This window comes from Gavialis gangeticus, unplaced genomic scaffold (assembly GCF_001723915.1).
Source record: "Gavialis gangeticus isolate Ggan-Ray unplaced genomic scaffold, GavGan_comp1, whole genome shotgun sequence".
Lineage (NCBI taxonomy): Eukaryota > Metazoa > Chordata > Crocodylia > Gavialidae > Gavialis > Gavialis gangeticus.
Window position 1 is genome coordinate 5,505,489 of NW_017728996.1, and position 14,259 is coordinate 5,519,747.

At 42.1% G+C, this 14,259-nt stretch overlaps 1 protein-coding gene across 1 annotated transcript in view; it reads right to left on the reverse strand.

The window, feature by feature from the left end:
• Nucleotides 1-1,495: 1,495 nt before the first annotated feature.
• MAP2K1 (mitogen-activated protein kinase kinase 1) overlaps nt 1,496-14,259 on the reverse strand; it is a 71,175-nt gene continuing 58,411 nt past the window's right edge. The window contains exons 6-11 of the mRNA XM_019503956.1: nt 12,846-12,970; nt 9,193-9,400; nt 8,421-8,485; nt 5,001-5,062; nt 3,934-3,979; nt 1,496-2,436 (exon numbers count right to left, since the gene is read on the reverse strand). Coding sequence (XP_019359501.1) covers nt 2,323-2,436; nt 3,934-3,979; nt 5,001-5,062; nt 8,421-8,485; nt 9,193-9,400; nt 12,846-12,970 — 620 coding nt within the window. The 3' untranslated portion in view covers nt 1,496-2,322. The remainder of the gene's footprint in view (nt 2,437-3,933; nt 3,980-5,000; nt 5,063-8,420; nt 8,486-9,192; nt 9,401-12,845; nt 12,971-14,259) is intronic.

Below are 14,259 nucleotides of genomic sequence, written 5' to 3' on the forward strand. Positions count from 1 at the left end.
GTGCCTTTGTATCCAGCACCACTTACTTCATGTGGTGATAAAGCATCATTAGTTGCTAGGAATGGGATCCAACTCAAGTTTTGTCCTATGGGACTGATGTTCCACTTGAGTTTAGGCGGATTAGAGCCAGGTACAAGCAGTCTGGGTTTGGGGCATGAGCACAGGACACATGATTTATACACTGGAGAAGAGTGTTCTTTAATCTCAGTTTTTCATTTGAAGAGGTAGTTAATGTGCTGATCTGCACCCCTTTTCCATCCTTGTCTGTTCTGGGGTAGCCTAAAAGGGTCAGGTGAGGGTTCATCAAGATTGTCCCCAGGAACCTTCCTTCTTAGATACTTTTAAGTGTGGGCAGGAGGTGGGGCTTCTTGCTTGTTCAGTTTTGTTTTCATGTGCGCATTCTTCTGCATTTCTGACTGGCTGCAGAGGTAGGATGTGCTGTTACCACAAGAAAGTGGTTTGCCTCACTTGAGCTTGGAAAACACCATCTCCAAAGGCCTGTTCTCAAGAGACTTCCCAACCAGCTTTGGTTTGCTTTGCTTTTTTAAAAATGCATTTTTGCTGCCTTGGTGCAGAGTTCTGGTGCTGAGCAAGAGGCAGAAGTTAGTGCCAGATAGCTTCAGCTTAGGTAAAAGATGACCTTATAAGACATGGCTTAACAAACACCCAGCGTGCAGCTCTCCCATCAGCTGGAGTAGGCTTGCCTTTCCACAGTCAAACCCGACAAAATAGTTTAGCTCGCAAGCATTAAAATATTATTATCCATCTGTTTTTTGATGATTCGGTTCCAGGCTGAGCCAGCGTTAAACTTAAGAGATGTCACTTAAATATATGTGTTACAGGGCACTTGCAGAATAGGCTGTTATGACCACAAATGCAAATAGCACCTGACCAAAACCACTCGAGCTGTAGACTCCTGCTCTGAGATCTCCCTCAGAAGCAGACAGAAGTACAGAAGATAAAATACCCAACACGAACAGGCCTCTGATTTCACAAGACGGAGATTGTAGAAAGAGTGGAACTTGTGTGCACACTGCATGTCGGCACCAGGACTCCAAGCCAGTGGTCCAAGTAAAATTGTGGAAACAAAACATGCCAACGTCTGCCTGAAGACTGAAGGCCCCTCTGTGTGCTGTGAAAGAGGAGTGCTCTGTCCAAAAATGGTGCGCAATGCAGTGAGACAGAAGCTGTCCAGTCAAGTGTTGATTCTTTTTAACATCTTGGCATGAGAGTGTTTATGAACATTAAAACTGTTCAGTGCAACAAGAGCCAAAAGGAAGCTGGCCCTTGGGAGGCAGGACTGGCAGAAAGGGCCTGTTGTAATGCTCTGTGCTGAACACGCAGCAATAATAGAAAATGGTTGCTTATTTCCTGAAAGTATTAGTTTCCCTTCACATTATGCAAGTGTGATCACCCCACATTTGAGGTACAAGCTCTGGCTGTAGATTCCAGTTACTACCAGTTTTCATTTATTTAAAAAAAAAAAACACCTGGCTCCAAAGATGTTATTGATCATATTTATTGAGATTAAATTTGCTAAACATCTGAAAGAATAAAGTGATAGAGATTCTTCATACACTAGAGACAGCTGTCAAGTCTTTAGTTGGGTTAAAAGAAAACAAGTCTGATGCACCGTTACACCTTGATTCTGTAGGACATTTGAGAAGAGCTACTTATTTAAAAAATACCAATAAAAAAAAAAAAAAAATCAAAGATGACATACACCACTAACCATTCCAAGTATGATATGTTCTAAAAATGTAGAAATAGGACCAGATCTACAGACAGAATGATGCCCTGTGTATTAGCAGACAGAGGGCTCTCGTCTCGTTTAACTGGAAAGAATTCTCCAAACCAAAACAAGGTCCGAACCATTATAACTAACTTTCAGATGCAGGTTGGTAGCAGCAAAAGCATGCTTGACAGGTGCTGTTTAAGAGGATCCCTTGCCACCTTCTCTGGGAGACTAGATCAGCAGGATTGAAGTACCACCGAGTTGCGAAGAATCCTGATTAGATTTCAAGCAACCCCATGCTAAATGCCACCAGTGAGATTGCCATTGAGAAAAATATCCATCTTTACTAAAAAAATCTGCAAGCACTGTAACTTAAACACTTCACACGTTTTGGTCAGTTTACAAGTGTCATCCAATGCAATAGCAATTAATTTAGGACAGGAATTTAAAACGAACAATTTGGCACATGCTATAACAGACATCCTTCTTTAAAGAGGTGAAATACACATTTGAACAGATACAAGCTTGATAAATATAAATAGCCTGGTTTTAACAGATGTACAGTACAAGATTCATTCTCTCCAGATTCAGACTCCAGCAGCATGTGTAGGTGTACTTGGCTGGTTGAGACCTATAGTTGAACAAAGCCATCCTGCAAAATCCACTTCTTCAGCTTCTGAGCTCTTAATGAAAGCATGAATCTGTAAGAGACGGAAGGAACCAAAAAAAATTAAAGATAACGTAATTTAGATTAAAGCATTTTAAGCAATTGTTGCCTCGCATGATCGTTAACATGGAAAGAATGATTTTAAAAAAAAAAATCTAATTAGCTTTTACTGTTCATGCTGGGTTTTTGTTATAGTTTTCACTGCACTCAGCTTGAAACACTTAGTCAACCTCCTTCTCCAGGCCTGGTACTAGTGTAATGAAGCAATGCATGAGCTGCTAAATACCACAGAAAAACTCATTCTCCAGCACTACAAACAGTGTCCAATTAAGAGATAAAAGTCACTGTAGCATACTGGTAGGGTGCGATTCTTACTTAGAACAGGCAAGGTACAGGGTCTTATGCACTCATCTGTAGTATTAAGGTTTCACTATTAAGTGGTAGAAATAATCTGGTTCCCTTTCTGCAGCCTCCAGTTACATTTAGGTTCTGGAGAGAAAGTTTCAATTCAGCTCGCCTTTGTGCAGCACCAGAAGGCTCCAAATCTACAAGCTGCCCCACGTGATGTGAATCGTATGGCTATGAAGAGCACCAATGTCAGCAGAGTCTGTTTAAGCAGGAGCTTGCAGGACTGGGCCCAGATTCGTGACGTCCCTTGACAATAGCCTCTCATTGGTAAATGGGAGAAGCTGGGTGTTCCTCAAACAACCACCCAGCTACCAATCAAGGAACAAGGAGTTACTCTCTCGGTCCTTTTTACCATCAGTGACTAAACTCAAGCAGCTATGGCAGACTACTACTTCAAGAGCATTGGCACAGTTTAGGGGGTGAATAATTTCTGTTCAGTGTAATTAACAGCTGGCAGGACAACACCAGTCTGAAGTGACAGACCTTCATGGCCAAACTTCACTAGAAGCTCTTGTGCCAAGATCCCTGTGCACAACATGCATAGGACCAAGTGACCACAAACCTGCTGACACGGGATTCCTGCAGAACAGAAGTCCCAGCATGGCCACCTTTGGCAGATTTCCCTGCCCACCTTGGAGGAGGGTCCAGGCTAGGAATATACAGGAGCTGGAGCACAATGCATTGCACTAATCTCTGCACAGCAGAACAGACCCTAGGACAGGGGTGGCCAACCTGCACCACACCTGTCCTAAGTGGCATGTGTAGTCTCTATGTCTGACCCACAGCAGATTGGAGAGAGGGCAGGGAGCACCAGAGGAAGCAGAGCAGCAGCTTGGCCAGGGAACAGAAAGCAAAAGAGCAGAAAGGGAAGGGGCACATAGGTAGGACGTGGAGCTAATCTGCCCCCACTGTGCTAAGAAACTCTTCAAATTGACTGGTACAAGCTGCTACATTGGTGCTCATCAGCCACAGGTTCATGGCAGATGAGAGAGGTCTTAGGGTGGGCGATCTTTGCCCCAAACAGGTCAGCTTGGAGCTCCAACTTGTACAGAGCTACAGCATAGTGTTTAGCTAGGACTGTTTTCTCTTAATAAAAAGAACTGAATCAAGAGCTTAAACTCACCATAAGTTGCTTCAAATCTGCTCTCTCTGCTGGGTTTTTTATTAAGCTAAGACGACACAAGATGTTATAGTTAGCACTTACTTTGTTCTTTTAAAAACAAGATCAATAGCATGTTATGCTGAACAACTGTTCAGTCCTCTAGCTACGTTGATCGTTATACAACCAAGCACCACAGAGGCACAGTACTCATCAGTGCATTTAAGGGTCTGTAAACAATTATCCTTTTTATAGGGGTGCATACAAGTAACTTCACATATAAAATCATCCTGGGAGGCATCTGTGAAATGCTCCTGTACAGGCAAAGATAAGTAGCAGGAACCCAGCCAGTAAGGCCACATTTCTGTTCAACTCAACTCAATGTGAGGATGCAAAACTCCAGTTTTCTGACCCTGAAAATCCTTTTCAACACCACGTGTCTGGCAAAAAGGACCAAATGCAACTCTCCTTCCAAGTATTAACAGCTGGAAGAGACTGCTGGCACCAGGGGTTTTGCTAACATCTTTGCCTTCCCTTGGGAGCAGAGACTCGTACCTGGAGCTAGTCATGTCTCCCTCAGTCCAGGGAGTAAAGAACAGATTTCTGAGTCTGTTCACTTCAGTTCATTTTCCAGGTGTAATGACCCATGCCAAAGTGCATCCTTGTAGGAGAACATCCACCCAATTCAGTACCACTTGGTTACTAGCATGTCCCAGGGCACTCAAGCTTTGGATAAGAGAGAATTCCCCGTGTAAACAAGGATAGCAGGGAGACATCAGTTCACTGAAACATGGATAATCCCTCACTACTGCAGGTACTTCTCCCTAGTGCACAAGGCTTCAGTAGCCCTCCTCACTGCATGCCCAAAGCTTGGTAATGAGGCTTTGCAAGCTCTGGCCACATCGTAGTGCTTCACTCTCTTTTGCAATTGATATTACATAAAAAGCACCAAGAGCATGAGAAACATCCACTCAGTTCCATCAGAGAACTGTTCACATTATACGAAGAAAACAGCTCTCTTAGTTTGGAGTCCTTGACCAGTGAGCAAAAGCGTCTCAAAGACGGAGCTTAACAGCATGTACACTACTCACCATTTATTCACAAAATCTTGAAATTCAGGACCGAAGACACCATTGGGCAATTTTGGAGGTGGCTGAAAGAAAAACAAGCGATTAAAGCAACATACATATGTGCTGCGGTAACTCTTGGGGAGGTGGGGGGGTGGGGGTTCTCCCACTTGTATTCCAAGTCTCCAGCCCAGGGCTACAACAGCAAGACCCCTATATTATTTCCATTCACGCCTGAAGTTCTGGAGCTATGTCAGCATGCCTGGGCTCCCAGCTGCAGTCTCATTTGTTAGGCAGACAGCACAAGTAGGTTCATTTTGATTTCTGGCTCCGCTTTTATGTCAACATTTTCACAACAGTCTTTTGCCCCCCAAAAGAAAAGCCTGTTTCATTCTGTCCCGGCACCCTTAGTGCCCATCATCACAGGCTCTCCAAAATTTCTGCTTTGTTTTGGACAGTGCCATAGGAACTTCAGGATGCACAGAACAAATACCACAGAGTCGTCCTGGGCACACACTTCAGTGCCTTGCCATCTTGCACGATGTAAAGATTACCAGGCTTGTTAGCTGGTGTTTGAGAGAACCTGGTCTTGGTGGAGGACAGCCTGTAGCAGTATGGCAGGGGCTGAACCATTTTATATCTGGCGTCTTCAGGACCGGCTTCCAAGGCCCGTGAGAAGTAGGTACATTGCCATACGATTTCAGAGAGGGGAAAAAAAAAAAAAAAACCACTCCTCCCATTCATAGATCCCACTATTGTCCAATTTGTGGAAGGGCTTTAGCAGGAGCTAGATTATAGCTACTCAAGTGATGTGTGGCTGAGGGGGGAAATGTCACCGCAGTGTATGTGGGCTATGTACACCACACTTTCCACTTAGATGTTGCGGGACAAGTTTTGCCCCCCTCTCCTGGATGCCTGCACGTGTATGCAAAGGAAGAGGAGCCTTGTGACTCAGAGCCTTCAATTCACCATGTCCTGCAGGGCTAAGACTGCTGCTTACACTTTCCTGCTAGGCCAGTAGAACTAGCAGGTTATGAAACAGAGCTCATGCTGCACCTTCCTGCACTATAATCCTTTTGCAGCATTTCTTTTTGCTGGTACGGGCCTATCGAGCATCCTTGGCTAGACACGATACTAGCATTTTAAGTACTGCGTCCACTAATCCTGCTTAGGATGAATCTGTATGATGATGCTTCAAGCCCTGGCAGCTACCTGGGACTGTCTAGTGACAGATGCCATCAAGTGCAGCTAAACCACTAGGGAATAGTGCAAAGCCTGCTGGCGTGCCCTCTGGGGTGGACTCCACTGCTGTCCCCAACAACCTCCTCCTCCAAGTCCCTTGCTAGAGGTCTCCTTGGCAGCAATGCCTGTGAGAAATTCACAGCAGCCTCACCACTGGCAGACATACTAAGAGCCACGTGCTGCCCAATGTTTCCTTCCAGTTCTCACATATTCACCCAGTTGTCCCAGACAGCGAGATCCTGGAGACAGAGCCCATCTGCATTTTTACAACACCCAGGACACGGGGTCCTGATCATGAATTGCGCCCCATGGCACTACCCCAGTATAAACAGCATTGGGATCATGCAGTCTCCAGTAGAGGAAAGCTGCTTTTTTAAAAGGCCATTCACACATTGCTGTGGGGAAACTATGCAGCAATGCAGCACTGTGTTGTCTTCAATTCAGATGCACTCTCTGCCTAGCAGTTCCCTTCGCTGGGGTTTTTCCACAAGATGGTTGAACCAGATGCTGGTGAGTTCCCTGCACAGTTCCCAGCAATTTTTCAGAATAAGATGGCCATTAACAAGGGTTTAAGCCTCATGGCATACATGCACTAGATTCTTCTGTTTGTCCTTCAAGTCAGGGGAGGCAGGTTTACATACCTTTCTAGCCCAATTTGAATAAATTAACCCAACAATTAGTAAACTCCTAGAATTCAAAATCCTTAACTAAAATCCCGGCACTGTGATAAAGAGGGAAGAGCTCTCTGATGTAAGCCTGTGCATTATCGCAACTTCCAATGCTGTTGGCCTACACATGCCAATTTAACTGATCCAGTAGCAAGGATCTTATGAACACTGAGTCTTGGGAGTAAAGTTATGCAGGCACATACAAATTATTGATCTCAAGGAAACTCCTCTCAAATGACTCCGGCATGCATGCGTTTGCAGGACCAAGGGGTGCCAAGTAAGACAGTAAACAAGCAGCATAGCAAGAATTAAAAACATACCGTGTTGCCATGGTAATGCATTTGCACCCACATAGACTGCAGCATGAGCAATGTTAGCAGCAGGGGTCACAGATTTGCAGACGCTCCAATTTTGAAATGTGCCTTGTCTACATATTGCTCAAGAGCTATACAAATGCAAAAATCACCAGCCAAGAACTTGCAAAAGGCAAAAAGCATTTCAGTTATAAGGGTGATGAAAATGTGTGTCTGTCATTTGGTATCAAAAATATCACCCTTCTCTCTGCCTCTAAGGAAGCAAGGTATCCATGTTATTTGGGAATAACAAAGGGGGGGTAGGGAATTAAATATCAGTTAATAGAAAAAAAATGGGCCATGCTGTTCTGTACATTTTTAATCCAAAGAATAAGATTCTGTAATGACACCCAAATGCTACTACTTTTTTAGTTACCCAATAAAAGGCTTTGCAAAGCTGCCTTCAACAAGTGCTTTAATTTTGTCATCCATTTCAACAAAGGCATACCAGTAATTCAAGAGAGAGAGGGGGGAGTTCAGTCTCTTAGAAACAGTGCAGTAGTTTAGACAGCAACTCAGATAAAATCCAGGATCTGTGAAGAATTAAAACCTCACCTGTGTTTAGTAACAGTGTTCCAGAGATCCCTACATGCAATTAACTCCTTTCTTATTTAATTCAATTTCTTTGGTTTTGGTAGCTAATGATTGTTCACCCCTTGATATTGCAATTTCTCTCACGTTTTTCATGGTAGGTCAACTGTTGTCCATAAACAGAGGTAGAGGCAATACAGACAAAAAGCACTGGAGTTACATGAGCTTTAGTTATTACTGCGCAAATCCTGGTGGTAGGTATTAGCAGGCACTTCCCTTGCAAGACAAAACCCTACTTCAGATTTGATATAATCTGCAGTAAAGCACTGATTGTTCATAAGAGTAAAACAAACAAAGGGAGAATTTAGCAGTCAGCTTGAATGTATTAACTGGCACCACCTTGCCTTGCCAGAGGCATGTTCTGCCAGGGAAATTCCATGGACTTGTTCAAAGGATGCGATGGATTGAGCCACATTTATCATCCCAGATGTAAATCAATTCAAGCCAATGCATTTATGACAGGGAAGAGTCTGGCCTATTGTATTAAAGGGAGTTATAAGGCTTAGTTTACCCTTCACATTAAAAGGCACCTTAAATCTTGACCTGGAAATGCTGACTTCTTTAAAAACTTAAAACTGATAGTTCTTTACCTCGTTGACAATGTAGTCCAAAAGTTCAAAGATTGCCATTGGCGGTCTGCTATCTGGTCCGTAGGCTGGAAAGGGATTTACAGAAAAATAAGAACAGTGAGATTAGATTGGCTTTTGAAAGCATGTTGCCCCAAGGGGGAAAGGTCTGAGTTTTGCCACCCACATTAAGAGACCCCAATTAACTCCTTCCAAGGATATCCACAGAGCTGGAAAGGAACATGCATCTGCCTTTCCCCAAAGTGTCAGCTTTTTTTTTTGTTCCACACGTTTCCAGACTGTCTGCCGCTGCCCACCCAAGGTTTAGACAGGGGAGTGGGACAGTGATGGAAAGGCAGCAGAGTCATGCCATCATTTAATAAGAAGGATCTTCGAATCACAGATTTCCATTCTCTTGTGCGGCAGGTGAGTCAGGTCACTGGAATGCAGTTGTTTTTTCCCCCAGTGGTGTTTATGCAAAGCGGATACATTTACTGCAGAATGCATGCCTCTGATGCTTTTTCTGCCCTCTCAGCAAGGTTGGCTAGGATCCAAAACAGCCTCAGAATACAAGCTGCAATTCTTGGAAAATATAAAACCAGATTAGATAAAACATGGCAATGCTTCATCTAATCTTACAGTGATACCCCATGCCTTAGCTCTAGGACTTGCGACATGTATTTGGTCAAAGTTTCCAGTTGTTAAAAAGTTCAAAACCATGCAATGAAGAAATCTGTGCAAACATGGGATCCATTTATGGGAGCTAGGGCATACTAGAGTTGTATCAGTGACTTACAGCTCAGTGGTCGGCCAGGAGCTCTTTGCCTTGGTGAGGTCTCAGAAACTGGAGAGTCTCCCTCCACTACACAGCCAAACATCAGCTCCAGCTCCTTGGAATCAGGAGGGGGAATTGGGTACCGGCCAATCGCCATTTCTACCAGTGACAATCCCATGCTCCAGATGTCCGACTGCACTGAATAATGAGTACCTTGGAGTCTTTCTGGCTATAAAAAGTAAAAAGGAGACACAGCAAACCATTATAGCAGTAGAAAAATATTAGGCTGCAATGACCTGGATAACACAACTTCTGAACTTGATTGGATTTAAAAAATATTTAAAAACACAAACAAAAACAAAAAAGCTTTCTAGCTGGTTAGCCATTCTTTATTTCTTTATTTTAGAGCGTGTGTCTGGAACCTGGACTTCACGAGTTCTACAAGCCTCAGGTTCTCTCGGATGAAAATCAAGAAGCCACAATTACAATTTCACTATAATAAAAACAAAACCAGAACATCCCGCCCATCCACTCTCCCACATACCGAGTTAGAGAGTCAGTAGCACAATCCAGATACTCCAGTTACATTTCTGAAAATTCATCTCTAACAAAAAAAAGTGCTTGGTTTGTAATTACAAACCAAATGTTCTCTCTCATTATAAAACACTAGTTTTTGGCTACCACCTAAATATTGCAACTAAATTTGCTGCTGGCTTCCATATGTCAGTCGAGTGATCAAGACTTTACTTATTTCTGCTTAAAATGTTGTTCTTGTTTGTTCCAAGAGAAGAGGAGAGACACCTGTGCAGCAATGCATTTTAGGAAACCTTAAATTCAAGCTCCATTTCCAAATACTGTAGGCACTGTTCAAAGGCCAACAGTTTCCATGTGCCCTGGGAAATACCAGTGCCAGATTGTGTCTGCTCTGGACAGAAACAAGGCAGAGGATGAAGCTGCCTAGAAACCCTTTGCAGGGCTAACAGGCCCCATGGCAATGAAACCGAAGCCTGAATATGCTAATTTACTGTACTGCAAATTAATACATTGCTAGTTATGCAAAGTGACCGAGGATATGGTGATACATGGACCACAGCAACTATATTTTAGCCAAATGGGTAAATTGTTACAATTTAGTTAGATGCATTAAAACACCATTCCAAAAATGATTCACTTTTAAAAATGAAAATAAACTTTAAATTACTTAAGCATGCTTCTTGTAATAAGTGAAAGCAAATACTTATCTAAAACTGAAGTCTACTCATGTATAATAAATATCTTCTATGTATTGATAAGATTTTTACTGTAATATTTATTCTTTGTGAAGTATATTGATTTCACATATTAAAGCATTCTTCAGAAGTGGCAGGGTCTTACTCAAACATACATTCTGCTTGTACAAGGTAAAAAACGTAGAAAACTATTTTTAAATCTTCCAAGTGGAATAAGTGTATTTGTTCTAGCAGAGTTCAATAGCACTCAAGTGTTACAGGTTCAAGAGATGTAAACATAATGGTACTGACTTATGTTTAAGACTTGAGCAGAAAGCGTTAATAATAATTTTAAAAAATCATAAGAGATAACAGTCCAGGTCATGTTGTATACGCTCTTCTGCCAACCTAGTCTTTGAGGAAGTAGTAAGCAAACATGTCGGGGCTTCTTTAATAGATGGAACAGCATCTGTTAAAAATAGTTTCACTTTCAGAAATGGAATTGGATACAAGAGAAAAATATCAGTTCCAATAGGGGGACCCACATCTGGCCATCCCAAAAAGTTAGAGGCATTTTCAAGATATCCAGGGATGTCCTAATCTGAACTCCTGCTCAGTGCATAAGACTCAAATATGCAGTTGGCAAAAAAAAAAAAAATCCAACTCTCTCGTTTAGTTTCTATACTAGCCTTTTTAGATTGTGTAAGTTAAATCACCCTTTGAAAGGTTGGAGGAAAAAAACAAGCAAAACATTAGTTCACACAGTTCCCATGCACACATTGCGCAGGGCTCTCTCAAAAATAAAAGTTACTGTCCATTTCCTTTGGCTCTGCATTGAACCTGGAGCTGTCCCGAGGGTAGAAAGACTCGACTGAGCATTCAAAATAAGTTTAGTCTCAGATTCCCATGGGATGTAAGAGTGGCTAGAATCATGAAACTATGTCGTCACTGCAACACTGGTAAATTGGCATTTTATTTACCAACCATTTATTATTTAATCAGGCCACACACATCTTCTCAGATGTTCCTCTTGCATTACAGGCATAGTCCTTTTGACAACTTACTAGATTTCTAGGAATCACAGAGATACAAACACAGAGATAAACTGTAGTTTACTAGATTAGAGGAAAAACCAACAGTGAGTGAATAATACCAGACAATGCAACATTTGCCATCAAAATGACCTACACGGCATTAGTCCTGACAGAACTGCAAAAAAGAAAGTGTCCCCACGTAAGCTCCATGAATGTATAGAATGAGATATCACTTTGTGATCTTGTCTGCAAGATTACATAGTCCAGAGAAACCTTCACCCCTGGGTTGAAAACATGTTAAAGGAGACAGACACTATGCAAACCAGTAACTGCTTGCAAAAGGATTAGGTTTAAATACCATAACAAGGAATAAGGGGCATCACAGTCCTGATTTGGTCTTTGGGGGGCAGGGTGGTGGTGGGTGGGGAGGAATAAAAAAGGAAAGGGTCCCTGGGAACTGGGCTAAATGTTAAAACCCGTGGACGTGACATCAGTGGGAAAGAAGCTATTTTTCCTCTCTCGAGTTCCTCCTGCTAGGAAGGGAAAAAAATGCCAGCCACACAGTTAGGAGCAGAAGTGGTGGAGCTGTGACAAAATGCAACAGCCTCCACAAGGCTCCGCGTTGAAACAGTGCTCGGCTGACACCTGTCTCAGATGACAAGCTAAGAAGGTAGCGTCCGGTGGGCGGAAGAGCAAGATCCATTCTGAGCAGAAGTAAGAGAATACTATCCTTCCCCTGCTTTTTAAAGCCCCTTCTCAAATTTCGGCACTACAGAAGAACCGCCCAGGAGCCCTGGTTTCATGAGTTAATAGTTTCCATGGAACTGACAAAATACATTAGAGTAAGAGGCATACAATGATTCCCCTCTCGCATAGTATAGGGCTTTCCTAAGTAACACTTAAGCCCTATAAATGAGTTTCCAGAAGAGAATACTCACTAGTCCCACACCAGCCACTATAGCACTGTGTTCATTAGCTGCTCCTTTCCCATCTCTAGCCCCCAAACTTCCCACTGTTGCTACAGCCTTTAACTACCCCAAGAGTAACAGTGATTGGAGTGGTAGCCTAGGCAGCATCTCATCTATACTAGCAACTATAGCAATGGCCAGGATGAGGTGGAAGACAAGTGGACTTCTGTAAGGAGGACAAACTTCAAAACACCTTCTTTTGGAGACATGTGCACAAGACCCAAATGCATTAGCCACTGGATTTCACAATACAGATACATCAGCATCTCTTTGGCAATGTTGTATTGCAACATAAAATACAGCTTTGCACTTTGATATGATGCTCTAATATTTTGGTGATGCAAGAAGAGCCTTAGTAATACCCATGAATAATGCTGCCAATGACAGTAGTTGTTCCCTGTTTACTCAGTGGAAACTTGTACCACAACACATAGTAAACCCAAAGCTAAAAGATCCGTACTTACAGACATGTAGGAGCGCGTGCCAACAAACGAGTTTGCCATAGAATCTATCAGTTGTCCACTGACACCAAAATCACAAAGCTTGATTTCACCTCTAGAGTTTACCAAAATGTTAGATGGTTTAACATCTGGAAAAAAATGAATGGATATATAAAATGGGAATAATTGACAATGAAAGTAACATGAATGGTGAGTTACCATGCATCTCCCTTCGTTCTCTTTTAACTTGAACTTTTTATCGGGTTTGATTTCTTTCCTTGGGAGGATTTGGGTAGACACAATCCCTGGTCCAGGACTATTCCATGGGTTCTTTTCACAGATACATGAACAAGAAGAAACTTTTGAATGCTCTCTTGTAAATGCAGGCACACAACGTTAAGGTTTGTTTTAAATTTAAACATCACCCAATTTTCAGGGTTTTGAATATTCGCTTGTTGGCATCTACAAACTTCTTGTAAGGACTTGATCATTCTAGTTTCAGATTCACTGACACATACTTTTAAACCACTCCAGTTATACCACACTTTTTGCCTAGAAATATTCAAGTCAGGATCCACACATTTTAGTTTACTAAGCCCAATAAATTAAGTGCTGCTATGGGCCATATCAACCCAAATCAAGTCACTGTAAGGAAGTGAAAGTCTTTATTTATTATCTCTTAGCAGTTACATACCAGCTGTGTAAGTGGATTATTTAAAATAAAAACAATTTTTACTATTAAAACACTACACTTAAAATAGTTAGAGGCCCTGTCCACAGACCTCACAAAGTAGTTTTGGGGGGGAGGGAGTCGTTTTTTGTTGTTGTTGTTTTTTTTTAAAGGTTTTACATGCAGCACTATTTCCCTAAATAGAAACTCATGAGGGTCATTGGTAACTAAGCAACTAATAACTGACTAGCTGAGAATGCTGAAGTACTGGGAACACTTCTTTTAATATTTTGTTGTGGGTGTAAGAAGTTTCTCAGTATAAAACTGACTACTTGTCTAGTGTCATTACCCATGCATTCCCAGGTTTATCAAGCAGGCAGCCATAATTGCAAAAGTAATGTCACAGATTAATTTAGAAAATGGCTATATATTGGTTTAGAGTCATCCACTCCGCCTCTCAGAAATCCTACACGTGGAATTCCTACTGCAATCTTGGCCACACTGACTGTCCCTTGTTACTTAGTCTCATGACTCAGATCAATGCATTCCTTAAAAAATGGCAGGGAAAAATATGGGCTCTCTCTCTTTTTTTTTTTTTTTAAATAGATTTCATTATAAAAAATGCAAGATACTCTGTGCCTTAAGCAAACGGGAAGGACTTAGATGACAGACCATTGGAAATATCTGTAAAGAACGAAGCTAGTGAAAACCAAGAGTAGTTTTCAGGAAACAGACTACCAACTCAAGCTGGGCAAATGCAATGTGTAT